This window comes from Heptranchias perlo, chromosome 6 (genome assembly GCF_035084215.1).
Source record: "Heptranchias perlo isolate sHepPer1 chromosome 6, sHepPer1.hap1, whole genome shotgun sequence".
Classification (NCBI taxonomy): domain Eukaryota; kingdom Metazoa; phylum Chordata; class Chondrichthyes; order Hexanchiformes; family Hexanchidae; genus Heptranchias; species Heptranchias perlo.
In genome coordinates this window covers 24,846,981-24,874,300 of record NC_090330.1, presented here as the reverse complement: position 1 = coordinate 24,874,300, position 27,320 = coordinate 24,846,981, and the positions used below count along the sequence as shown (strand labels likewise).

At 41.6% G+C, this 27,320-nt stretch overlaps 1 protein-coding gene across 2 annotated transcripts in view; it reads right to left on the bottom strand.

Annotated features, from left to right (window-relative positions):
• Window positions 1-27,320, bottom strand: part of stard13b (StAR related lipid transfer domain containing 13b) — a 398,947-nt gene that overhangs the window by 350,622 nt on the left and 21,005 nt on the right. For both annotated transcript variants that reach the window (XM_067985950.1, XM_067985948.1), the window contains exon 2: window positions 16,421-17,351. In XM_067985950.1, coding sequence (XP_067842051.1) covers window positions 16,421-17,299 — 879 coding nt within the window. In that variant the 5' untranslated portion in view covers window positions 17,300-17,351. The remainder of the gene's footprint in view (window positions 1-16,420; window positions 17,352-27,320) is intronic.

Genomic DNA, 27,320 nt, shown 5'->3' with positions numbered 1-27,320 from the left:
ACTAGTTAACAGGTTGGAGGAGACAGTAAGTGTGCAACCGACGGCAACAAATAAGAATTTTTTTTTAAATAGTATGTAACTGGGATGTATTAGGGAGAGGTATTTGCTCTTGAAAGTCACCTTTGGGAGAGGAGTGGCATCAGAGAAAGGACCTTCACTCTCCAAAAAGTGAGCTGGATAACATAATTAGATATTAAAATATTAAGATCAGAAATGTGTGGTCTATGACTGAGAGTCGAGCTGGAATGCAGAGGGTGTAGGAGGGAGATGGACACAGAATTGTTGAAACTCCAACAGAACTTTAATGTGATTCAGGGACGACGACTATTGTCAGGAACAGTCTGTGATTTCTTCATTATGTCATACATTGAAGGGCATTGGTTCGCTCAGAGAAAATTTACTGAGTTAAGGAAATAACTAGGCACAAACCTACTTTACTATCAGACAAGATGGGTTCCAGTGACTCAGTTACTTTTTATTTATTTTAAGTAGCATGTTATCATCGCTTTGAGATGTGAAAAATTATTTTGATTTGCAAAAATAAGTTCACGTTTGAAATTGAGTATTTAGAAAAAAGAGACAGTTTGAGCATATTCTATTGATTTTAAACCCATTCAAATTGTAAACCCCTCAGGAAATATATCACCGAATGAAAATAAAATAATTCATATTTTGATATATATTTGACAAATTTTTAAAAAGAATTGAGATTTTGCATATTTTGTTTTATATTTATAAATAAGCACACTGGATCCGCTCGGGGCCCTGACTGGCTCGGGGCCCTAAGGGATTGCAAGGTCCTAAAACCACCCCTGCTTGATCTGTCACCATCCTGATGCTTAAAGGCTCTTCTATGCTCTCCCTAATCTGTCTCTATTCCACGGATCAAGCACTTTAAGTCCTGGATAGATTTCACTGTTTTCATCTTTTACACTCAGCCCGTGTGGATCCAAAGTCTCGTACTATGTCATTATTTTTTTTAACCTCAACTTACTGTACCTGCTAACTTTAATCTTCCATGATGTGTTCCCTCTCCTAGACAGAAAAGGCAAGGAGCAGTTACAGTCTTTCTGAGCTCATTCCCCATCTAATTAGATCTGGGAGCTCCATTCTTATTTGTTTCTCAAAGTCGTTGCCTTTAGCCTAATGATGGCCTGCTCCTCCTCCCTTTGCAAGACTCAATTTCCCACCTCCTGGATTCCACAATGGCACACATTCTCCACTCTGTACCAAATTGCTGCCTGCACAAAATCAGAGAGAGAGAGAGAAAGACAACATAATGGGAACCGAGCAGGAGAAAAGGATGAGAGGAGAAAGGGAATTAAGGCAAAAATACTAAAGAATGGGATAAGAAAGAAGGGAAGGTAGCAAAGAAAAGAGGGGGACTGAAAGTTGTTTTTATAACAAACTATATGATGTCAGTCAAGCCTACTCTTTCCATCCACCAAGTGAGCCCTGGCCCACGATCACTACACCTCAAGACAGGCCTGGATTGACTCCAGACTCCAACCTCCACATCTGAAGATTTTACAACTGCAAGTTCTTTAATTCCTTTACTCAAAGGACTTCCTTGGACACTTTTAGTTCCTTCCAGCAACTTGTTCTTGTCAAGTAGTTTCTTCCTCTGTGTCCACTTGTGTACACACATTGGCTGCTGCATCTGAGCTCCCTCTCAGTTAGACTTCCAGACCCGCTATGTTCCCTCATCATCGTTCATCTCCTCCAGCTTCTAGCATCCATAATTTTATTCTACCTGCACCCCTCACCTGTTTTTAACAACGTGCTGTTCTCTAACCTGGACCAACTTCTCGGTCGACCTTATTCTGTGGCATCATCTGAAACTGCATCATCCTTTAGTGCACAGAGTCCTGCTTAGTACTCGTTCCCTACAAATAATGCCACATGATCTTTAACATTCTCTGAACTACCACAACAGACCTTGATTTAATGTCTTATCTAAAAGGCAAGGCAGACTCCCTCAGTACTGTGCAAGAGATTATGTGCTCAAGTCTTGGAGTGGAGCTTGAACACACAATCTTCAGAATCAGAAGCAAGAATGCTACTAATTGAAACAAGCTATCCCTGCGCTGTGTGCCTCTTGCAGTTGGGAGAGGGATCTTTTCTCAGGTCCCTACAGTTTTTTGAGTCGGCTCCCAGGAGCTAATATAATAGAACAATGTGTAACTTCACAGCGACACGGTGTAGTAGACCAGAATGAATGTCCCCACACTTGGCACCAACCCACAGCAGGACAACTGAGACCAACAGAACAATTCAGCAGCATGTGAGACTTAATCTGTAGTGCACTGGTGCGCCAATGAGCTGGATCACCACAGAAACAAGGGCCGGTAAATTCCTTGGCACTGTTCCCACTCTGCCAATGTTACCTCAGCAGAAGTCCCGTATACGCCGCACTTCCAGCGAAATAACACCTGCGGAGCAGGAGCACCTCTGAGGAATTTCTCGGGCAAGTACTTCTTTCAGCACTGCACCAGAGACAGATATGCTATCACATACTTTTTCCACCGCTTTTTAAACTCTGTTATTAACCGAGTCAAATAAGCAAATCTTTGTGGCAAAACAAACATTGAAAAAGTTAACAGATAAAACAATGTTACCCACCTCTCAGAAAAATCCTGAAGCATTTACAGCATGTTCTGAATGCTTTAACAATGTATGTTTTGTCTCTATGACTGTAGTAATGCAACTGCACAACCTATAATCTATTACTGTGTAGCAATACCTGCCCCTCAGCGCTTCAGATAAAATATCATCCCTCTAGTGATTAACTGAATAATAAACTCCACAGCAATATATAGACATTGTACAATTTTACTGAGGGGGTTAATTTTAACCCTTACAGTCAACGGGCAGCTCGATGTCCTCGCTGTGAGTCGCCAGCCATTTCGTGCATCTCTTTCACGGTCAGCCTCACCCAACCTGCCACTACCTGTGCTGCATCACATATGTGCAGTAGGAAGAGTAAGGCAAACGTATCGTGAGCATGAAGGAGATGCAAAAGGGTGTTTGAGGGTTTGTCATGATTTATACTTATATTTAATTTCTGATCAACTCACATTACATATTATATTGTCACCACTACTGTCACGTCTTTGCGAATCTTGTCTGGTTTGTGCAATAATGCCCTTTCCTGAGGATCACAATGAAGACCCACAACTGATGCCACCCATTGTGTCACTGCAGAGTGGGTGTAGGTATATTTGCAGGGCTCTTTTGTGCAGATGACTGAGAGACATCGGCGATGTCCCCGGTGGCACCCTGGAAGGATGCGAAGGAGAAGTTGTTGAGGGCAGTGGTGACTTTGACAGCGACAGGTGAGAAGATGGTGCTCAGGCCAGCCAGGAGCAGCTCAGCATGAAGGAGGCTGCAGATGTCCACGACTACATGTCGAGTGACTCTGAGCCTTCGTGTGCACTGATGCTCAGAGAGGTCCAGGAAGCTGAGCCTCGGTCTGTAGACCCTGTGGCGAGGGTAGTGCCTTCTGCGACGCATCTCTCTCTGCGGTTGCCCTCCCTCCTGCTGTGCAGGTGGATGTGTCACAGCACTGTGTTGTGGAGCTCCACGTGTCAGAGATGGACGGCGTGGCCGGCAAGGCTGGTGATGCTGTTCGTCCTCCGAGGAGGTCATGACTGCAGCTACGGCGGCCCCCATCCGGAAGATATACATTTGAGGGGGTCCGCAAGGTCGGTAAATGTGTCTGGACACCGGGGTAAGTGTGCAAGTTGGTGAATTTTGTTGTTGGGAGGAGGGTGGTGGAGGCCAAACTTTGTCCAAAGTGACAGAGTGGCCTCCTGCAATGAGTGAGGGTCTCCCCCCACCATCCCCACCTGTCAAATGGACCTTTGCAGCTGCCACAGGCTGATGGCTGCAACACGTCCATTTGAACTGGGAGTGTTTCCCCCAGTACAGGAAACAGTCCCAGTTGACTTGAAAATCCCACCACTCCTAAAATATCAGGTCAATCGGGTCTGTAAACGACCTGAAGTACCTAGTTAATTACTTCAAGTGGCATCCTGCCGGCCTTAATTGCCGGTGGGAGTCCCACACGCGGGGGCTGCGCGCGCATGTCAGCGCATCACTGGGGAACCCGGAAGCCAGGCTCCAGACCCGCCCCGGGAATCCCCGATTTTCGCAGGCCCCCCGCCACGAACACACCTGCTTGGGGGTACAAAAATCAAGCCCATAGGCTGGGAGTGGAAGTCCCATCCCGCCGATGACCTATCGTCAATGTGGCAAAGAGGAAAATCTGCCTGCTCAGCAAACCTGTTTTAACACACATTCCATAAATGCCAGTGAAATGCACCATTAATTCATCATAACAAACATGATGTACAGTTCTTCTCATCAAACAAATAAAGTTGCCAAACCCATTTTCATTAAGGTGAATAGGCGAATGTCTCCTTAAGTAACTTTATAAGTATACTATTATGTAATTAGCCACATCTTTACTCAACTTAAAAAGCATTACTACATGGAAAAATGTTAGAATAACCAATTTGAATGAGTAAATTGCCGTTTATTTCCAGACATACCATTGATTGAAGTTTTGTTGTAGTAAATGTAATACCTCTAATTTAAATAACTATTACTCAGTCGGTTTTTGAAGCTGTGTATTTTATTTTGATGGGATACATTTGTAGACATACTTCATACATCACTTAGGAATCACTTAATGATTTACCTCCTGGTACCGATTTGTGGATTAAACAGTAACAGTAGTAAAGTAATTTCAGTCAAGAGCAAATTCTTATGACCTAAATTTGTTCTTGAGGCCAGTGAATTATATCAATACATCATTCCATTGAATGGAGGGAATTCTCAAAATTGGTACTGAAATTCCGTTCCGGCCCTGGGCACTTCTCTGGTGGCCTAAATGTTGGATGGGGGTTGTAAAATGGGGTGGAACCCAGTTCCACCAGTATTCCAACTGAGGAAAAGAGGCCAGGAAATTCCAGAGTGGGGGGGCAGGGGGTGGGGTGTGGGGGTGGTGAAGCACTATATATGTTGTTTTGTACAAAGTTATAATTACTTCTTTACTCTTGTACTTCATGCCCCTATTCATAAAATCCCAATGTGATATTGGCCTTCTTTATGGCTTTATCTATCTGCACTTGCACTTTCAAGGAATTATGTATTTGAACCTCTCGGTCTCTCTTCTCATCCACAACTTTCAGAATCCTTCCAAAGAGTGCATACTCTCATCCCTTGAATGATTTCTCTCATTTATCCACCTTAAATTGTATTTGCCACATGCCTGCCCATTCTGCCACCTGATTTTAAAATCTGCCATGTGATTTTAAAGTCTTTTACAGAGATCCTCACTCTTTACCAAACTTCTTGCTTTTCAGTTGGTAACAATTTTCAAGACTGCCTATGCCTAAGTCTAAATCATTTATATATACCAAGAACAAAGTGGACCCAGCACTGATCCCTGGGGTAAACAACTTGCAACCCTTGTCCAAGCCGAGCAACACCCATTTACCCTAATTATTTGTTCCTTGTCTGTCAAACAACTTTCTGTTCATGCTGCTATATTTCCTCTTATACTATACGTTTAATTTTTCTAACAAGACTCTTGTGAGACACCTTATCAAACATTTCTGGAAAATCCATATCTACTTCATCTACTGCATTCCTTTCACATTACATTGAGTCAACAGCACAGAAACAAGCCATTCGGCCCAACTGGTCTGTGTCGGCGTTTATGATCCACACGAGCCTCCTCCCTCCCTACTTCATCTACCTCTATCAGCATACCCTTCTATTCCTTTCTCCTTTGTGTGCTTATCTAGCTTCTCCTTAAATGCATTGATGCTATTTGCCTCAACTACTCCTTGTGGTAGCACGTTCCACATTCTTACCACTCTTTGGGGTAAAGAAGTTTCTCCTGAATTCCCTATTGGATTTATTAGTGTCTATTTTATATTTATGACCTCTAGTTTTGTCTCCCCCAAAAGTGGAAACATTTTCTCTACGTCCACCCTATCAAACCCTATCATTAACTAAAAGACCACTATCAGGTCATCGCTCAGTCTTCTCTTTTCTAGAGAAAAGAGACCCAGCTTGTTTAGTCTTTCCTGATAATTATATCCTCTCAGTTCTGGTATCATCCTTGTGAATTATTTTTGCATCTTCTCCAATGCCTCTATATCCTTTTCATAATAAGGAGGCCAGAACTGTGCACAGTACTCCAAATGTGGTCTAACCAAGGTTCTATACAAGTTTAACATAACTTTTCTGCTTTTCAATTCGATCCTTCTAAAAATTAACCCCAGTGCTTGGTTTGCCTTTTTTATGGCCTTATTAACCTGTGTCTCTACTTTTAGTGATTTGTGTATCTGTGCCCCAAAATCCCTTTGCTCCTCTATCCCATTTGGACTCATATTATCCAAACAGTATGTGGCCTCCTTATTCTTCCTACCAAAATGCACACCTCACACTTATCTATATTGAAATTCATTTGCCAATTATGCGCCATTCTGCAGATTTATTAGTGTCTTCTTGCATTTTAACGCATGCTGCCTTTGTATTAACTACACCTCCAATTTCATGCCGTCCACAAATTTTGAAATTGCACTTCCAATTCCCAAGACCAAATCGTTGATGTAAATTGTGAACAATAATGGTCCCAGCACCGATCCCTGTGGAACACCACTTCCTACCTTTTGCCAATCTGAGTAGCTACCCTTAATGCCTGCTCTCTGTTTTCTTTTTTGTAGCCAGCTTGCTATCTATTCTGCTACCTGTCCCCTGACTCCACATGCTCTGACCTTAGTCATGAATCTACACTGTAGTACCTTATCAAAGACCTTTTGAAAATCCAAATAGATTACATCTACTGCATTACCCTTGTCTACTCTTTCTGTTACTGCTTCAAAGAATTCAATAAGGTTGGTCAAGCCTGATTTTCCCTTCTGAAATCCATGCTGACTATTCTTTATTATATTTTTATTTTCTAGATGTTTTTCTATTACATCTTTGAGTAAAGATTCCATTATGTTTCCTACCACCGACATTAAGCTAACTGGTCTATAGTTCCCTGGACTTGTTCTATCTCCCTTTTTAAATATAGGAAGCACATTAACCATCTGCCAGTTCTCTGGCACTATCCCCTTTTCTAATGATTTTTTAGCCTCCACTATCTCTTCCCTAACTCCTTTTAATATGCGGGGATGCAATCCATCTGGACCAGGCGTTTTATCCTCTCTAAGTTTGATTAGTTTATCAAATATCTTCCCCCTTTATATCTTAAATGTCTTTATACCTTTTTTGATCTCCTCGTCTATGTCATACCCACCTTGTTAATCTCCCTGGTAAATACTGAGGCAAAATAACTATTCAATATTTCTGCCATTTCGCTGTCATTACCTGTGAGTTTATCGTGTGTATCCCTTAGTGGCCCTATCCCTATCCTGATTTTTCTTTTGTTATTTATGTGTCTGTAGAATACTTTACTATTTCTTTTTATATTCCTTGATAATTTAATTTCGTAGTTCCTCTTATCTTTCCTAATTGTTTTTTGACATCCTTCCTAACCTCTTCATATTCCCTTTTGTCATCCTCACCTTTATTGTCTATGTACTTAAAGTATGTACTTCTTCAAAAAACTCTGTCAAACATGACTTGCTTTTAATAGATTAATGCTGACTGGCCTTGATTAACCCACACATTTCTAAATGCTCACTAATTTTATTCCAAGTTGTGTATTCCATGAGTTTGCCCACAACTGATGTTAGATGAACTGGTCCACAGTTACTTAGTTTATCCTTTTCTCCCTTCTTTAAATTTAGTTACAAGGCCCATGTAGCTGCTTGTTTTTACATAACAGGGCATTGTTGAGTTATCAGCTTTTTGGGGTTGTACATTGTTTTTGAAGCTGCTAGTCACCTTTTGCTAGATTTCTAGGCTGGCGTCTTTGGAGATTATTAGTGCATCATGTTCATCTTCACTGTTTGGAGAAAGTAGTGCATACCAAAGGAAATTTAAACTGTGCTGTGCTTTTAATATTTTTCTACCTTGATTCAGTGAAGCTATTATTGCTTCTTTCAATTTGTACGGAATTACAAAGAGGAAATGTTAACCTAAGTAAGGTTGACTTCTGGTTTATAAGTGTTCAATTTCCTCTGCCTCTTTACTAACAATAACATTCCATTTGCTTATCCACTTTCTGACCAATTACCTTTATTGAACCAATCGGTTCAATATTTCTGGTGATATTAATGGTGTTTGGTTAATAGGTTTGCTTGAAAGTCAAAGGATTCAACAAACAGCACTGAAACAGTGTGGAGATATCTTACAGCACCTTGAGCAATGGGTCTGTAAATGTTATATTGCTGAGTGTATTGCAACTGAGCAAGCACCAACTGATGCTATCAACACAGAGCATTCCAGCATTGAGAACAAGTTACCTTGTTTGCATTTTAAATAGGTGAAGATACTGAAACAATTGTTGTTGGAAATAAACTAAAAATAATCATTAGTTGAAGAACACTCTCTTACCAGCCAAATCACCTGCACCCAGTGTAAAGAAAGGAAAGAATTTACTATCTGCCAAACCATGAACAGTTTCAGTGAAGGTCAGGTTAGGGTAGTCCTGCAGCTAGATGAATGGCAGCACATGTGGAGAATGCTAGGGCTTGATTTTCGCACCCGCAAATCGGGTGCGTTCGTGGCGGGGGGGCTGCGAAAATCGGGGATTCCCAGGGCGGGTCGGGAGCCCGGCTCCAACCCGCCCCATTTCCGGGTTCCCCACCGACGCGCTCACATGCGCGCGCAGCCCCCGCATGTGGGACTCCCGCCGGCAATTAAAGCCAGCGGGGTGCCACTTAAAGTACTTGAACAGGTACTTCAGGTTGTTTACAGACCTGATTGACCTGTTATTTTAGCAGGGATGGGATTTTGCAACTGACTGAGACTGTTTCCCGTACCGGGGGAAACACTCCCAGTTCAAATGGACATGTTGCAGCCATCAGCCTGTGGCAGCTGCAAAGGTCCATTTGACAGGTGGGGGGGGGGGGGGGGTGGTGGGGGGGTGGGGGGGGAGACCCTCACTCATTGCAGGAGGCCACTCTGTCACTTTGGACAAAGTTTGGCCTCCACCACCCTCCTCTGAACAACAAAATTCACCAACTTGCACATTTACCCCGGTGTCCAGACACATTTACCTAACTTGCGGACCCCCTCAAATGTACATCTTCCTGATGGGGGCCGCCATAACTGCAGTTAAGACCTCCTTGGAGGGCGAACAGCATCACCAGCCTCGCCGGCCACGCCGTCTACCTCTGACACGTGGCGCTCCACAACACAGTACTATGACACATCCACCTGCACAGCAGGAGGGAGGGCAACCGCAGAGAGAGATGCATCGCAGAGGGCACTACCCTCGCCACAGGGTCCACAGACCGAGGTTCAGCTTCCTGGACCTCTCTGAGCAGCAGTGCACACGGAGGCTCAGAATCACTCGACATGTAGTCGTGGACATCTGCTGCCTCCTTCATACCGAGCTGCTCCCGGTTGGCCCGAGCATCATCATCTCACCTGTTGCTGTCAAAGTCACCACTGCCCTCAACAACTTCTCCTCCGCATCCTTCCAAGGTGCCACCGGGGACATCGCCGATGTCTCTCAGTCGTCTGCAAAAAAGAGCCCCGCAAATATACCTACACCCACTCTGCAGTGACACAATGGGTGGCATCAGTTGTGGGTCTTCATTGTGATCCTCAGGAAAGGGCACAAACCAGACAAGATTCGCAAAGACGTGGCAGTAGTGGTGACAATATAATATGTAATATGAGTTGATCAGAAATTAAATATAAGTATAAATCATGACAAACCCTCAAACACCTTGTGCATCTCCTTCATGCTCACGACACGTTTGCCTTACGCTTCCTACTGCACATATGTGATGCATGCCATGTGGCTGCAGCACAGGTAGTGGCAGGTTGAATGAGGCTGACTGTGAAAGAGATGCATGAGAGGGAGTGTATGGGATAGAGCCATGAGATTGTATGAGGATTGGGTTGAGTGGTAGTGGCGGGGTGAGTAAGTGCAGGTAAGATGAGGATGAGGTTTGAGTGGGTATGAGGGTTGATGTGACAGAGTAGTGTTGGCTGTGCAGAAGGAGATGTGGGGTGGGGGCAGTGATGTGGCAGACGGAGTGTAGGGGAATGAGTAAATGTACTCACTTTGGCTGACCTACTTAGGTCATTACAGCGCCTCCTGCACTGTATGCAGGTGGGCGATATTTTGGTGGTGCAGGTGACCTCCTCTGCCACCTCGAGCCACGTCTTCTTGGTGGCAGAGGCAGGCCGCTTCCTCCCGCCCGCCAGGGGAAGATCTCTGTCCTCCACCTCCTCCTCTGCCCATCCAATAAGAGCTGGAGTGAGGCATCATTAGCCTGGGAGCAGCCTTCCCCCTGGGCTGCTCCATGCTGTAATTTTTCCTATTTCTTGCAGCATCAGTCAGTGGAGGACTGCCCCTTTAAATGGAGCTCCTCCAGCTGACAGACCTTACTGCGCATGCGCAGTCCGCCCGCCGCGCAGGTCAGCAGTGGGGAACCCGGAAGACCAGGTAAGTGGATCCAATCAGCCTGTGATTGCGTGCGGAGCGGACTGATTTCACCAATCTACCCCCCCCCCCACCGCCGCCATGGTAATATCGGGCCCCAAGTCTTAGTTTGACTGAATAATGATAACCCAGTCAAATGGTTTCAGGCTTCAATTCAATTAGGCCTCAAAATAATGACAGGAAGTCAGCACCTAATTAAATCTTGTGAAAACTGCTTGGACAGGATTTTTTCGCTTTGCATTGAGGTAAAAATGTATTTATGGCATATTTAATGATGGGAATCATTTTACAGTGACACAAATAAGTCGATCAGTTCTGCCTCCTCCTCTATTTATAATAGTCACTTGTGAAGAATGGAGCAAAGACCATTAACTCTGTCTAACTGCCTCTGGCTGAATTTTATCTGAATTAAGGGCAAACTTTAAGCGACCGCACAACATTCCATGAGCTGGAGCAGTTCTAGTATTTTGTTTTTGGAGCAATTTTTGAAAAAAAACATACATCTGCCTCACTTCATTTTGGATACAGATTATATCACGTACCCTCACGTGATCTTCCCCGAATTCACCAATTGGTCAGGTATCCAAAAATCATCACTATTGCTTTCTTTTAGACAGCATTCTCTTTTTTTTCATCTGAAGGACAAAATTGCCTCAGCATTTGTGTGAGGCTTTTTATTCCCCAACACACATAATAGATTCAGATTAGAGGATTGATATTTCTTAAATGATGCGAAATGGCACATCATTCCAACAACAACACCCAGCGAGTGAATTTAACTCTCTCTGCGAATACTTGAGATTACATTCATAATGACACCATTTGTCAAAATTGCATATACTTTTCTCAGTTACTTTTATCCTTGATCTTTTTTTCAACTTTTTCAGCTTAATGTTATAAAATCATTGAACAGGTTAAGAATATGTGGAGCAAATTACAATGCTGATAAATTTAATGCATGGCAATGAAATAAAACCGGTTATCTAAAATACATTTTCACCCCTCAATCAAATTAATAGATTATATTAAAAATACCACCATATTAATTTGAAGCTGCATCTTGAAATTACATCCTATGAGCACACACACACATCACATTAAAAACTGCATTTGGTGGATTGGAGGTTGATACATTTTGGAAGCGCAGGCACAAGGTGTCATCAGCACAACATATCATGGATTGGTGCTGTGGGATTCATTAAACCATAACCTGCCTACTAATTAAGTCCCCAGAGCTGGACTAGCTCTACAGCTAGCTAAAGCTGTGGCCAACACATGACATTCAGTTATACACTCTATTTTTGGCCCATGAGTTTCACTGTTCCTGGAAGCATCACAAACCTTGCGCAACTCTTATCTAAATATTGCGACCGTGGCTGACTGAACAACCTAAGTCCTGAGTGACAATTTCTTATTCCCTAGCTAACCATTAGACCTAAGAAGGGAAGAAAATTATTTAAGAGAAGAGGTTTAATATCATGGTTCCAGGGATGAGGGACTTTAGTTACATGGATAGACTGGAGAAGCTGGGGTCGTTCTCCCTGGAACAAAGAAGGTTGAGAGGAGATTTGATAGAGGTATTTAAAATCATGAAGGGTCTAGACAGAGAGAAACTGTTCCCATTGGCAGAGGGTCAAGAACCAGATGACATAGATTTAAGGTGATTGGCAAAAGAACCAAAGGTGACATGAGGAAAAACTTTTTTGCACAGCGAGTGGTTAGGATCTGGAATGCACTGTTACAAGGGGTGGTGGAGGCAGATTCAATCATGGCCTTCAAAAGGGAACTGGATAAGAACTTGAAAAGAAAATATTTGCAAGGCTACGGGGATAGGGCGGGGGAGTGGGACCAGCTGGATTGCTATCGCATAGGGTCAGCACGGGCCCAATGGGCTGAATGGCCTCCTTCCGTGCTGTAACCTTTCTATGATTCTATGGATTCTATGATTGGTTAAGAGCACGTTTTATAGCAACTGTCCTGACCAGCTGTGTCTTGGGGATAATGTAAAGTCAAGGCATCATGGGGCTGATTTTCCTGACCATTTCCCCCAGGAAACACCTATTATATAAGCACAAAATTCAAGAAAAAGGAAGCAGAGACCTGTTACTCCAAATTTCCACACTATTATGCTAACCCTGCAAAAGGCACAGGCCCAACACACTCAGTGAAATGATGCAAGAAAGGGCATTTCAGGTCCTCTTGCTTCATTTTCCGGTGATTGTGGAATCCACAAACGGGCACCCCAAGAAGCAGGTAGTGGGTCTTGTGTTAAATCAAAGGGCCTGAGGAGGACTGGCAGCAAGGCAAAAAGCATCCAACAGATAGATGAGATGAGGCCTCATCTACCTGCTCAGGTGGACGTAAATAGTATTATTGGATGAGCAGGGGAGTTCTCCCAGTGTTCTGGCCAGCATGTATCCCTCAACTAGCATGACAAATACAAATTATCTGGTCATCTATCTCATTGCAGTTTGTCGGACCTTGCTGTGTGCAAAGTGGCTGCTGCGTTTGTCTACAAAACAACAGTGCCTACACTTCAAAAGTAATTGATTAGCCATGATGTGCTGTGGGGCATCCTGAGGATGTGAAAGCCGCTATATAAATGCAAGTTACTTCTTCTTTCTTAAACAAATGAATCTTGGGCCTTCTGAAGCCAAGGGCCAAATAAACATGAATGCTTATTGCTATAATTACTGCATAAACCTGTGTTTGATTCAGCATTAACCGGGCTCATATAGAGACTATAACAATGGCTGTTGTGAATCTTTGTAATCTTTGAGTGAATGAATGATATACCTTTGATTTTCACTAGCTTCCATTTAACAGATCTATTTTTGTCATCCCTAGTATAAAGGTCACTACATTGCAGTTCTGCAGTATCGCTGTGTCTGGGTATTCATGATGATGAGAATGATACTGAGAGTGCTCAGGATTGCAACAAAGTGTCTCTAACACCATCACCAACTGTTCCATTGCTATGGAAATCATGATTACTCTTCAGGATTTAAATTTCCAAAAGTTCATTTGTATTTATTCTAAATCTAAGTAACTACTGATTTGAATTAAAAACCAACATAATTAAGACTGAATCCTCGGTCAGTCATGAGTCACGTGACATAAATGATCAAGGCTACATATTCCAGCAGCCATTTGATCTAACTTTTGTCAGTTGTCTGAGGGGATGGTAAGCGGAATGTTTTGTGGAAGTAGAATGCTCTTGTTTGGGGGAGAAGGCAGTGGAGAAATTACATTGCCCACCTCAACCTAATTGAAGTGTGATTTTGTCAGCTGGTTAGGGAACAGCTCCAGGTAATTTGTAGTGACCTCAGGATTTGAACAGAGAATCATCATCACTGTATTTTGGATTCAGATTATATCACGTACCGTCACGTGATCTTCCCCGAATTCACGAGGCAGTACTATTAATACCCTACTCACCATGGTTTAGGCTATAAACCCACAAACAGATTTATTAAACAGCAATTGGATATGTGAACAGTAACAATGGTATATTGTAGATTTACAGTAGCCACAGGCTTAGATATCCCTCCTCAGAAGATGGAAAGTAACAAACAGTAGCATCTACTATATTACACTTCAATGTGAAATGGACCAGGCACAAGGTTCCTGAATATTAACAATACAGGATAGTTCACTCATGACCTTCCACAGAGGCTCTTTGGCATATCTATCGACCACTGATCGTTTCAGCTGGACTATTCAATTGGAACAGGGCATTCTCAGATACAAGGGCAGAAAAAATAGCCTAGTGGTTATGGTGGACTAGCAACCTAGAAATTGTGAGTTCAATTGCCTACATTTCAGTTGTGAAATCTCACACCAGAATATCTGCTGGATTGTTAAAAAACCCCAATTGGTTCAGGTTCCGGTCTACGTGTGATTCCAGTCCAACACTATGTGGTCAACTCTTAACACTGCCTTGCCTGTGTTGCCCCGAGTGGGATGGAATTTCTGGCTGCTGTTGACCCCGCCCTAAATTCCAGGTACAGGTTCATCTAAATAAACCCTGCAGGTGTCGAGAGGACCTGAGGCCTGGATCAGGCTGAGGACAGAGCTTATAAGTATTTTTTCCATGGCTTCAAGAGGATGGCAAGGCCATTTAGGGAACAATTACCTTTGCAGTTTTTAGTTCTAGGGTCTTCATTAGGCGCTCAGCAGATGTAGTTCCCAATGGGTGCTTTGGGCAGAATTCCTAGGAAATATGGAAAGACCCCCAGACATGGTTCCAAAGTTCTTTTCCAATGGAATTGAGGCAGCAGTAGACATGCTCGTCAGCTCCCCGCACCCTCCCCCCACCCACCACTAGCAACCCCCCCATCCCAAGCATAATTTCTCAGGCTATTTTATAATGGAAGAAACCAAGCGGGTTCCATCCCAAATTATGGCTCCCCCTTGGATTAATGGTCCAATTGTGTCCACTTCCAATTCGTGCAATTTCTGGGGTATACTTTCGAAATGTAACTGGAACAACTGTATCTGTTAAACCCAAATACAGCTGCCCAAACAAACATGTAGTCATACAAAACCCACAGGGTCCTTGTATATGTATGGAATGGCTTGGTCCCTTCCTCAGATATCTGTAGTAGACGTAACACTTGTACTGGGACTATTGTGTACTAAAACAAGCCCAGCAATTTCCTGTGAACAACATTTTTTTTTCTTAACCCCCATATGTACCATGACAGTAAGAAATAAGCCAACAATGTGATATGTCATAGGCAAAATGTTTCACCTTTGTCACTCCTCTCTCCACAATACCAACCCATTATTCACAGATAGTGACACCAAAGGCTTGAAAGCTTCGCAATCCCCTGAGAAAATGATGTCACACCTTTCCAAGCTATGATAAAGAAATCTTCAAGTGTGCATATCAGGTGCCATTTTAAAAAAGTCATTTCACTTTCAATGTTACCAAATTCTAGACTAATACAGGCCACTTTGGCTTCAAAACTTATCCTAAGGATGCCAAAAAGCACTTTGGTTGTCCATTATAGAATGAGCCATGCTAATGTGTTTCAATGCATGTGATATTTAATATTATATACACACATTTACTGAATCATCCAATGCAATGAATTAACTCTAGAAAGGAGCCAAATTATGGCTCCCCCATTGGATTAATGGTCCAATTGCGCCCTATTTCCAATTCATGTAATTTCTGGGGTATACTTTTGAAATTTAACTGGAACAACTGTGTCTGTTAAACCCAAATAAAGCTGCCCAAGCAAACATTTATTCATACAAAATTCACTTTAGGAAGGATGTGAAGGCCTTAGAGAGTGTGCAGAAAAGATTTACTAGAATGGTTCCAGGGATGAGGGACTTCAGTTACGTTGATAGACTGGAGAAGCTGGGGTTGTTCTCCTTAGAGTAGAGAAGACTGAGAGGAGATTTGATAGAAGTGTTCAAAATTATGAAGGGTTTATATAAAGTAAATAAAGAGAAACTGTTCCCATTGGTGGAAGGGTCCAGAACCAGAGGACACAGAATTAAGGTGATTGGCAAAAGAACCAAAGGTAGCAGGAGGAAAAACTTTTTTATGCAGAAAGTAGTTATGATCTGGAATGCGCTGCCTGAAAAGGTGGTGGAAGCAGATTCAATCATGGCTTTCATGAAGGAATTGGATAAATATTTGAAGGTAAAAAATTTGCAGGGCTATAGGGAAGGAGCAGGAAATGGGACGAACTGGATTGCTCTTACAAAGAGCAAGCACGGGCTCGATGGGCCGAATGGCCTCCTTCTGTGCTGCAAACATTCTTTGATTCGATGATAACTCGCAATGTAAAACACATTAGCACTTTTTGCAATTGTTACCTCTTTTCCCATTTCTTCTTGGTCCCGTGTACTATCTTTTTCAGGGATCTCAACTTTCTCAGTGTATTTCCCAAGTTGGCAGAGAGCTGTATTCCCACTGGAAAGACTGTTGTTCTGTTTTCCACTGTCTGCTCGCTTCCTCTTTCTCATAAAATATCCCACATTGTGTGGCAACTCTGTGAAATTATCTTCAGATGAAGTAGGTCCATATAACTCATCTGATGCTTCACAAATATAGAGTTCAGTGGTTTCACTGGGTGTATGTTCAGCTTGAGACCCATAGTCAGAAAATGCGATAATACTCGATCTGAGTTTTTTGGCTCTCAGCTCACTTGGTGAACTTACTGCATTGCATGCATTTTTATACGGAGAAGGAATGGAAGTTGGTACCTCAGGAATCGAGGCATAATCTGGCTCCTCGTCACTACTTTCCAAATTGCATTCTGAGGGGTGCAGCAAGACTCCATACTGACAGTCTCCAGCAGGCTCAGTATTCCTACCGGTATGTTCGGACACTGTGCACAATCCCAATGGCCCCTCCACACAGAACAGTGGAGGAGAACACTCATTCTCTGAACTTTTACCACCATCTCCCTTGGGATCAATTCTTTCAGCTTTGTTTACCTTGTCTGACCCTTCTTGTTCACACCCAGTCAAACACTCTTCTTCTGGGGTATAAGTCGATGCCTCTAAACACACGACAGCTGCAGAAATAGGTAACTTCTGATGATTGGCACTGTATGCTGATTCCATCCCAGTTCCTTTAGTAGAAGCGTCCACCAGTGTGCAGGAACCACGAGCAGCACTGCATTTTATATTAAACTGAGGCCTTGATTTCTGACTTTTCCATGTTGCTGAGAGTCTTGATGTACAAACCATTAAGAGTCAATGGTCTTAGCCTTGCCCAAATATCCCCAAATCAGCCATACACCTACACGATAAGATTAAAAAAAAACAGCATTAATTTCACTGTAACATTTATAATGGAGGCAGTTGTCTAGAATTTTTGGAGCTAATTGTGTCATTTAGAGTTGTTCTGAGTACTGGAGATGTCTTTTATATTAACATACTCTGTAAAAAGGAGAAAAATGTAATTAGATTAAAATTACACAACTGGACAGATAGCACTTATCTGTGACTTGCTAAAATGGACGGCTGTCCTTTTAAAATGGATAGAATTCCTGTACAACTACTAATACAAGTGTTGTCATTACAAATTAATTCACATTTTATGTTATGTAAAGAGGAAGATCTGAGTAATCAACCTGTGCTGAACTGAGATGAACGGAATATTACAAAAAACTGCAATTATAATGCACGTCGTAAATTGATGCAATACAATTTCCACATCGCAGGAACACAAGTGGGTAAATTTTCCTCTGGTGGTTATTTTTAGTAACAAAATAGACATGAATATGAAGCAGGGAATCCTAATGCGCAAAGAGGAAAATATCACCAGCATGAGCAGGATAACGGTTCTCAGTTGAACATTTTGTTGGATGTGAGGTCACATGGTGGAGGTAGTCGCGGTCACTTCACCTTCACAGCAATTAGTATAACGTGAATTGGAGCAAAGTTTAATGTTAAAGTTTACAAAAACCCTGAATGGTATACCTTTAAGTTGCCTTTGTTAGAAAAGAACCAATTGTCCAATCAGCAGTGCTCTGCACATAATTCAAGTATGCATAGGGCTCTGCACATGTGAGCTTAGTGCATACTTAAGCACATGTACAGGGTTCTGCATATTTAAACACAGGTACCTAGCTCTATCCATGCTTAAACCCATGCATGAAGCTCTGTGCATACTTAAAGGCACACACAGAGCTTGGCGTTTAGGTATGCACACAGCTGTGCACGTGTGTTTAAGTATGCACAGAGCTGAGCCCCAGTGTTTATGTCTGCACAGCAGCATTAATACCACAATCGAACTTCATTATTACTTCATATAACAAAGTTTTCCTTCATTAAGCAAGATCTAATCATAGAAACAGATTGTTGACCCACTCCAAAAAAGCTAACTGTAGCCCCAAAATCTAAATGTTCTTATGATAATAGTACTACTGATTAATATGTTATCATGGGATCACACAGATGCACAATACGCCTTGAAGTCTCAAGTGAAACTGCTGCGATTATGTGATCTTGGCATAATTGGCATGCTAATTCAATAACTGAAATTTTCAGCATTGTGGTAACAAAAGTACTCAAAGTATAGTTTTCTTTTGACAGTAGTGATTCAAAATACTGTGGTAAATTTTCTTCTACACCACATGGGCAGAAATCCAATGGAGCAGATCGCCTGCCCCCATGGATCCTGCCCAATTTTCATTCCAAATTTTTGGCAGATCAGCCCTCTTACTTAGGGGGCTGAGGATAAGATGACAGGGCATCTCATGGGTGGGGCATTGTGTGGGGCAAGTAAGTGCCTTGTACATTCCAGCGGGGTCAGCTCTGGAGGACACCCTCGGAACTGCCGGGAATGAATCCCGAGGAATTTCGGGGCCAATATATTTTTTTGAGAAAATAGAATTTGCTCTTAACCAGTCCTAATCACACGGACAGTTAAAGGACACAATAAATGATCTGTAAGGAAGACACATTAGTGGACAATTGGAGTTGCATTACAGTTACATAATTTCTCTAAGTACTTTTTGGTCGCACTTCCTGACATGTTGTGACCCCTGTAATGGAGAAACCGTACTAAATACCTTCAAATATTAGTCATACCCTCTGTAACACACATTTTCTATGGTTAGCAAAAGCGGCATTATAAAAGAGGGTTTCTAAATTGTACATTTGATGTATCATAACGCAAAGTGAAAATCCTCATCAAGAATGTGCTGCACTAATATTGAGCTATACAGTCCAGTGTCTTGTAATTACATATTCAAGTGTTTAGACACGATGAACAACATGAAGTATAAAAGTATTTCAGATTCGTACCTGGATTTGTTTGTCAAACTTCATCTCAGTGACATCATACAGCAGAAATAACCTACCTAAGAAGTGGTCAGTGATTTACTGCAACCCTTCCTATTAATTAGCAGTACAAATGCCTCACATACCCCATGTTTAACATGCAGCTAACCAATCATTAACTGTCATTTTGGGTCTTACAAAATAACTTGGTATTCAAAGTCCTGTAAAAATTAATAAAGTAACACATTCTCGAGGAATCAACAAAACTGAGGGGCCAGCTGTTGTTTCCACCATTGAAAAAACGTGAACAGGAGAAAGTGCACTAAAACCCATTGTGTGCTTAAAGTCCATACATGTATCTACAGATTTCATGCAGGAGAGCAATGCTAATTCATCAAAGATGCAACGGCCCACTGCCATAATGCAAAATTCCATTCAAACATACCTGAGAAACATGGAAGGCTTCTTATGGAAAGTTGCAATATATTTTAGAAGAAAATCTAACATATTTGGAAAATACTTTTTAAATGGCATATTGAGTAAGCAAAGCATGGACAGTGTCTCTCAAACTTTGCTACAAAAATTGAACTAATGTAAAATTTTACAAAAAGAAGTAAAAGGATTTTGCACTGCAGCAATTTTGCAGCTAAATGCTACTGATATCAGCCCAAGGACTCAGTAACCGGGCAATGCAATCTCAGTTCATATCTGCAGTTGAGATGGAAAAGAGCAACAATTTCACTGTTTGTTTTAGATAAATCAATGAACAATTAACCCTCTATCTTTGACATATGGGATAATTACAAACAACAATCATTGCAATATTCAAACTTCATTTCAGGTGATTATACTGAACACAATTTCAAACTTAGAACAGAATGCATCTATTGTTCACATTCAAGAGGGGTTTAAAATTTAATCTGTTTTCAAATTTAACAAAAGCAACAAAGTTGGCACGGATGGTTTACAACTTCTGAATTTTCGAGTTATTTTCACTATTTTAAAATCAGATGGAGACTGTTTTAATATTTAATTCCATAAAATTTACATTTAAATATGTGATCATTAAAATTCAACTTCCACACTCAAACATATCTTATGAAACTTTGTTTCCAGGCTAATTTTTTTTTTAAAAAGAGCAGGAAATTGCTAAAATGGCTGGATCTTGCTTTAAAAAATGCGTAGACATCTAAAACATACCTTAGGAACAATTGCCAAGAGAGCACTTTCTTTACGTTGACAACATAACAATAGTGATGTTGATGTTACGCAGCACTGGGGATTTGCTTGCGGTTTATCCCTTATGCAATACTTGAAAATGAAGCCTCATTAAATCTTATGCTATTATTAACTCCTAGAACCCATGATATCTGTGACCTAACCAGTTTTGCAAAGGAAATTCAGTGAAGATTTTTAAATAAACCAAAGTCTATGGCTCCCTCTGTGCTGAGCAGATTACCTGTTTAATAAGATTATTCCACATTCTTTTAGCTCCGTTCATGATCCTAATTCAAAGTGAGTGTGGCCATGGTCAAAAAATACTCATTCACAACTCAAGCTGACAAGGCAGCACAATGAGGCTACATCTGAAGACCAGAATAACAGCACCCCCCACCCCCCAACACCAAGCATTTCAACCTGCTGCCTAAAACTTTGTCATCAAAACTATGTGCAAGGATCCCTGGGGCAAAACAGCCTTCTGCAAGCACTGGCCAAGTCATGCATAGAGAACTGCCATCAAAAACTAAGCTCTTCTATAAATACATTGTGAGCTATGCCTCATGCTATGCTGGGCCCCAGGACTGTGGTTCATTTCATCACCTGTAGCACCTGGTGTCAGCCTTGCAGTTCCACACAGATCACACAAGTTTTCATGCTATCAATCTCCAACAGATAGCTCCAATTTGATCTTCCTTTTAACTTTTCAAATAAAGGATGATTGATTCAGTTTATTGACTCAAAAATAATTTGACGTTATATTGTGAAAAACTGCATTGATGAGTCTTCATAATAATTGTTCCAAGCTTTACAGGGCCTGGTGACACTAGAACAATGGGCTCCTGACCAGATGAGGGATACTGTCTAGGGTGTCTCCTTGTGATCCTTCAAGGAACACAGACAGATTATCCTGTACCGATACTAAACAGGGAAAAACAGCAGCAACAAAAAGAGACTGTTGACATCCTGGGGCAGAATTTATTTTTATTGCCCTTGGTGGAAAGGTTCACCTGGCACAACATATAGAGGAAAATCAAACAGATGGGTTCACATGCCTGTAACGGAGCCTTCCCTGATTTTGCTCCTATTAATTTAAATGGACAGAAAATTGGGCAAGCTGTGTTACATGCATGCAAGCCTCCCCATCCAATTGCACCCTGGTGATTCTTTATGCTGAAGCACAATATGAGGAAAATCAACCCCTCTGATCCATCAGGGTATTTGTATGAAAACAATAGAGCCTGTATTTTCCTCCTCCTGCCAGAGGAGGTCCAGGACTGGACTTCCACCCGCCATCCTGGACCTGCTGTGATCTCAGCTCATTTTATTAGGTTGGGACTCATTGGCTATGCAGAGTAGGCTCCCAGCAAGATCTCCGCCACTGAAGGAGCCTACTACTGCTGAGCCTCAAAATTGCAAATCAAAATATAACATCCTAGGTCCTCGCTCCCTTACACCGACCATTATTATCACCTATTCTAAGAATCCTAGCTGCTTGTGACTGCAAGATTTGGAGACTGCAGCAGCCAATCAAATACCCTCTTAGTGTATTACAACAATACACTTTGGCAAACTACCCAAACAGCAGTTTAAAATGCAACTTCAACATAAATTAAATGTACTTCAGAGTCCTGCAACAAATTGGTAACTTATGGGTTCATTGATCTTGGAAACCGTTTCCTGGGTACAAAATTAATGTTACTTTCTTGCAGTTTACTTATGTTTTTTTAAAAAGATTTCAATGTAAAGTCACTGAGGAATTGCAGATAGACGGCAGGATAGATTCCATCCTGGCCATTATCTCTTCTCTTCTCATTGAAGATGAACTCCAAACATTGTTTATTTTTACATTTGAACTATAAACACTGCAGCTTGTGTTCCCTCAGTGAGCTTTCTTATTCAGTTTAAGTTGAGCAACAATTAAGTTTTGTACTGCATCTTGGATCAGGTATTTCATGTTCCAATATCAGATTTTTATTGTAGAAACATTTCTACTTGAACTGGTTCTATAATAGTCTTGGCTGTCGCTGTTGGGGGTCCCACCTCATTTACACTTTGGGACAGATCTTACAGCACCAGCATCCACAGACAAGTTCACATTTGTGCAAGTCTTTGAAAGTCGTGAATCATGACTTATATGTGCGAAGGGTCCAAGCAGGCAGCAAGTGGGGAACCAATGGATGTAAAAATCAGACCGTTTCTATAAGAGGCAGCCGATCCACAGAGTCAGATTTTACGTCTGGATGGAAAGTTGAAAATCTACCTTACTGTGTCACCCAGTAGAATATGCAGTTGGAATTTGAATTAGTTTTAGGTTTGCTATTATTTGAGCATCCAAATATAGGTATTTAGGTAAATTAATGAAAGGAAACACAAGTCACACCTTATCAAACAGCATAGTAAATGTCATGTTTGTTAATTATTTTTTTCCTCTCTTTCTATTCCAGGCCATATGTGTCTATGAAAATGGGGCAGGAAATGTACTCCCAGGCTAGCTGCCAGGAGGTGAATAAGAACAGCACGACAGGAGTCCATTGAAAATTCAGTAGGGGAGATTTTCTACATGCCGGAAGAGCATATCAGGAAATTGCATCCCCTCTGCCCATGGTTTTCCATCAATTATGTACCAGAAGTACTGAAGCAGAATTTTTTTTTCAATTAATTCTCAGGATGTGGGCATTGCTTGCAAGACTGGCATTTATTGCTCATCCCTAGTTCCCCTGAGAAGGTGGTGGTGGGCCTATTTCTTGAACCGTTGCAGTCCTTGTGATATTCGATGCAACTGAGTGACTTGCTAGGGCACGTAAGAGTCAATCATGTTGGTGTGGGACTCGACTCACATATAGGCCAGACTGGGCAAGGACAGCAGGTTTCTTTTCCTAAAGTGAACCTGTTGGGTTTGTATGACTATCTGACAGCTTCGTGGTCACTTTCATTGATACCAGCCTTTCATTTTCAGATTTTTAAAACTGAATTCAAATTTTCAAACTGCCAGGGCAGGATTTGAACTCACATTCTATGGATTATTAGTCCAGGCCTCTAGATTTCGAGTCCAGTAACATAACTACTACACTACCGTACCCCTGATATTCCTCTTGTAGGGGAAAGTGATTGATCTGCACTCAATGCTTCGCCACAGTCATACAACTCAACAGAGTATCTAATCCTTGAACTACCCGGGTGCTCAATATTTTAAAATTGCAGGCGGTTCCTTGCAATTTATTCAACATGTTACTGTATTTAAACATGGATGTCAGTAAAATGACTGAATTATGGCAACTCCATATCAGCAATTGTGTCTGGTGCTGGAAATGTATTGAATTTAATCTTTCTTTTAGTGAAACTCAAATAAAATTATGAAATCTGTATTGTAAAAGTTTTGTGCTGCAGTAAAACTTCACAATCTTCCATGTGATTTTTGCTACAGGTTGTTATTTACTGGACCAGGCTGTCCCAGGAACTGAGATTCACTAATATGTCAACATGCCCCTTTAATTCGAATGTAAAGAGGTCATAAGAAGAACACTAGCCATATATTTGCCTGTGTGCTCAGAGTTGCACTTGTTGGGAGATCCTCTCTGCTTGTGTGGCCTGATCATCAGGTCTAAACGAAACTACCAAAAGGTGCTAGTGGGACTGAAAATCATACACAGCTCGTGGAAGAATGCTGAACAGAAGGGTCTGGGATTTGTGGAGGAAATGTTTTAGGTGGTAGCCTCCAAAGTTACAGCTGGAATCAAAAGTCAGCATGGTAATTATCACAAGCTGTCAGGTATAATCCTGAAATGTAACATTACAACAGCAACATGGAAGCTAGATTGGAGGGTGGCAAATGTAACCCCACTATTTAAAAAAGGAGGGAGAGAAAAAAACAGGGAATTACAGACCAGTTAGCCTAACATCAGTAGTGGGGAAAATGCTAGAGTCTATTATAAAAGATGTGATAACAGAACACTTGGAGGGCATTAACGGGATTGGACAAAGTCAGCATGGGCTTATGAAAGGGAAATCATGCTTAACAAACCTACTGGAGTTTTTTGAGGATGTACCTAGTAGAATAGATAGGGGAGAACCAGTGGATGTGGTGTATTTGGATTTTCAGAAGGCTTTTGATAAGGTCCCACACAAGAGGTTAGTGTGCAAAATTAAAGCACATGGGATTGGGGGGAATATACTGGCATGGATTGAGAATTGGTTGACAGACCGGAACAAAGAGTAGGAATAAACGGGTCTTTTTCCGGATGGCAGGCGGTGACTAGTGAGGTACCGCAGGGATCAGTGCTTGGGCCCCAGCTATTCACAATATATATCAATGATTTGGATGAGGGAACTAAATGTAACATTTCCAAGTTTGCAGACGACACAAAGCTGGGGTGGAAGGTGAGCTGTGAGGAGGATGCAAAGAGGCTCCAATGTGATTTAGACAAGTTGGGTGAGTTGGCAAGAACATGGCAGATGCAGTATAACGTGGATAAATGTGAGGTTATCCACTTTGGTTGTAAAAACAGAAAGGCAGATTATTATCTGAATGGTGATAGATTGGGAAAAGGGGAGCTGCAACGAGACCTGGGTGTCCTTGTACACCAGTCGCTGAAAGCGAGCATTCAGGTGCAGCAAGCAGTTTGGGAGGTGAATGGTATGTTGGCCTTCATTGCAAGAGGATTTGAGTACAGGAGCAGGGATGTCTTACTGCAGTTATACAGTGCCTTGATGAGACCACATCTGGAGTATTGTGTGGATTTCCTTGGGGCCTTTCCCATTTTTTAGGGACTTTTCCCGCTGTCTTGATGTAACTCCGGTGGAAACCCTGTTTACATGCATAAATGGGGTTTCCGCTGAACTTCTGCCAAAGTTACAGCAACGGAGTGGGAGAAGCCCTAGGGAAGTTCCCGGCAAAGACATCTCCTGCTTCTCAGGAGATAGTCTCATTTTAACGGCATATTGTCAGGATATTGGAAACCTGCTAATTTTGGCTCTCTGGACCACCCCCACCCCTTGGGAGGCCACATGGATTATGTAGGCAGCTGTCACCTGGCCTGCAGTGGTTCTGTTGATTTTAATGCAGCCGTTCTTCAATCACAATGTATCCTGTGGGATCATCTGGGAATGGGCACTTTGACCTATCTATATGACAGGGCAACACTGATCATGGAATCATAGGTCTTCTAGAAAGTTGCAAGGGATGCAGCGAGAAAAGAACAAAATAACGTGGGAATGTTGCCAACTCAACCCATTGTGGGGACAAATTATCGTACAGTTCTGTTTGTAGTCCAAGCCAATTGTGCACAAGTTAATCAAGTACAAGTAAAGCAGCCAAATACACAAACCTGTGAAAGTCATCATAACCTTGACTGCTAAACTGTGTAATGAAATTACTCCCTTGAAATGTACTTTTCCTCCATTTTTTAGTTTTCTTTTTTTAAAACCCATGTTCAGGGTCAGATGCACCACTCCCTGATCAAGAGCATATGAGAACAGTTCTCAGCCTTTACCAATAAAACTGTAACCACCGACCAGGAAATGTAAATGAACCTTAGCCAGCCTCCAATAATCCCTCTAGTAAGTGACACAAATTTGGTCTGTGCATTTTATATTTGGAGCTCATTATGTGAAGAATCAAAGGCATAAATCCACACCCCACCACTCCATGCCACAGCAAAAGCACTTCACCACATCACCTATGAATGAATGACTTTTACCCACTTTCCTTGCATTTGTGTGACAATGTAGTTATTGTAGCCATTTCATTCTTCATCAGGGCTTTGAGGACTGCAGTAAGATTTCTTGAATAAAATTCACTCCTCAAAAATGTCCAATTATATTCCTTGAAATTCATTTTAACAGTACTGTATGATATAACTTTAGATTTAGATTTCTGTACAATAATACTAATTTAGACAACCTCAGTTTTTGAGTAGCTGTCTTGAAATTTCTAAAATGTAAACGAGACACCACTAGGAAAGATTTCCTTTGGTGGCTATAGGCTAGAAGTTACCGTTGGCGACATTAGTGAACAAACCAGTAACAAGTTTATATATCATTTCTCTGTCCACTATTTTAAGGCAAACATTGGCCAGTTTATTTGAATGTAGACAGACGCCTGGGAGCAGGCCAGCTGCCTGATTTCTTCCATGGGAAAGATACGTGTTGCAGGTTGGAGAGGTAGGGGAACCTAAGATAATTCAAAAATGCAGAAAAAAGTTAAAATATTTTACTAAAATATGATTCTGATTTGCTAGAAAGGAACTTATGTAGGCTTAATTTTTGTGGTTTTTGACATTATCTGAACTCTTTAATTAGGCTATTGCCTTATGGATTAGTGAGAATCATCTGACATCCTCTATATAAAATATACAGTGGATTGCCAAGCATTTTTTGATATTAGTCAAACAAATCTACATATCACTTCAAATTGAGTCACATGGTATATATTTTTGTCTGTGTCAATTAGCTTTTACCTTCTCCTCCACCTCGATATTCTTCCTTAAATTATCCCAATCAATAAAGTTTTTCATCATGCTTTGTCATCTGTTAGGCAGTCCTCTTACCCCTAGTCTCAAACCTCTTTCCATTTCAACCTTCTTTGTCTCTTTATTTCATTGATACCACTAATGTCATCATTACTGCTTTCAGTCTTCTTGTGTTATTGCTCTTAAATTCCTACGCTCTAGCTATAGCATTCTGCAGTATTGCATCATATTCCAAGATCATTGTGTTCAATTAACACCGTCTGCTATCTCTGATTCTTTCCCATGACTTGAAA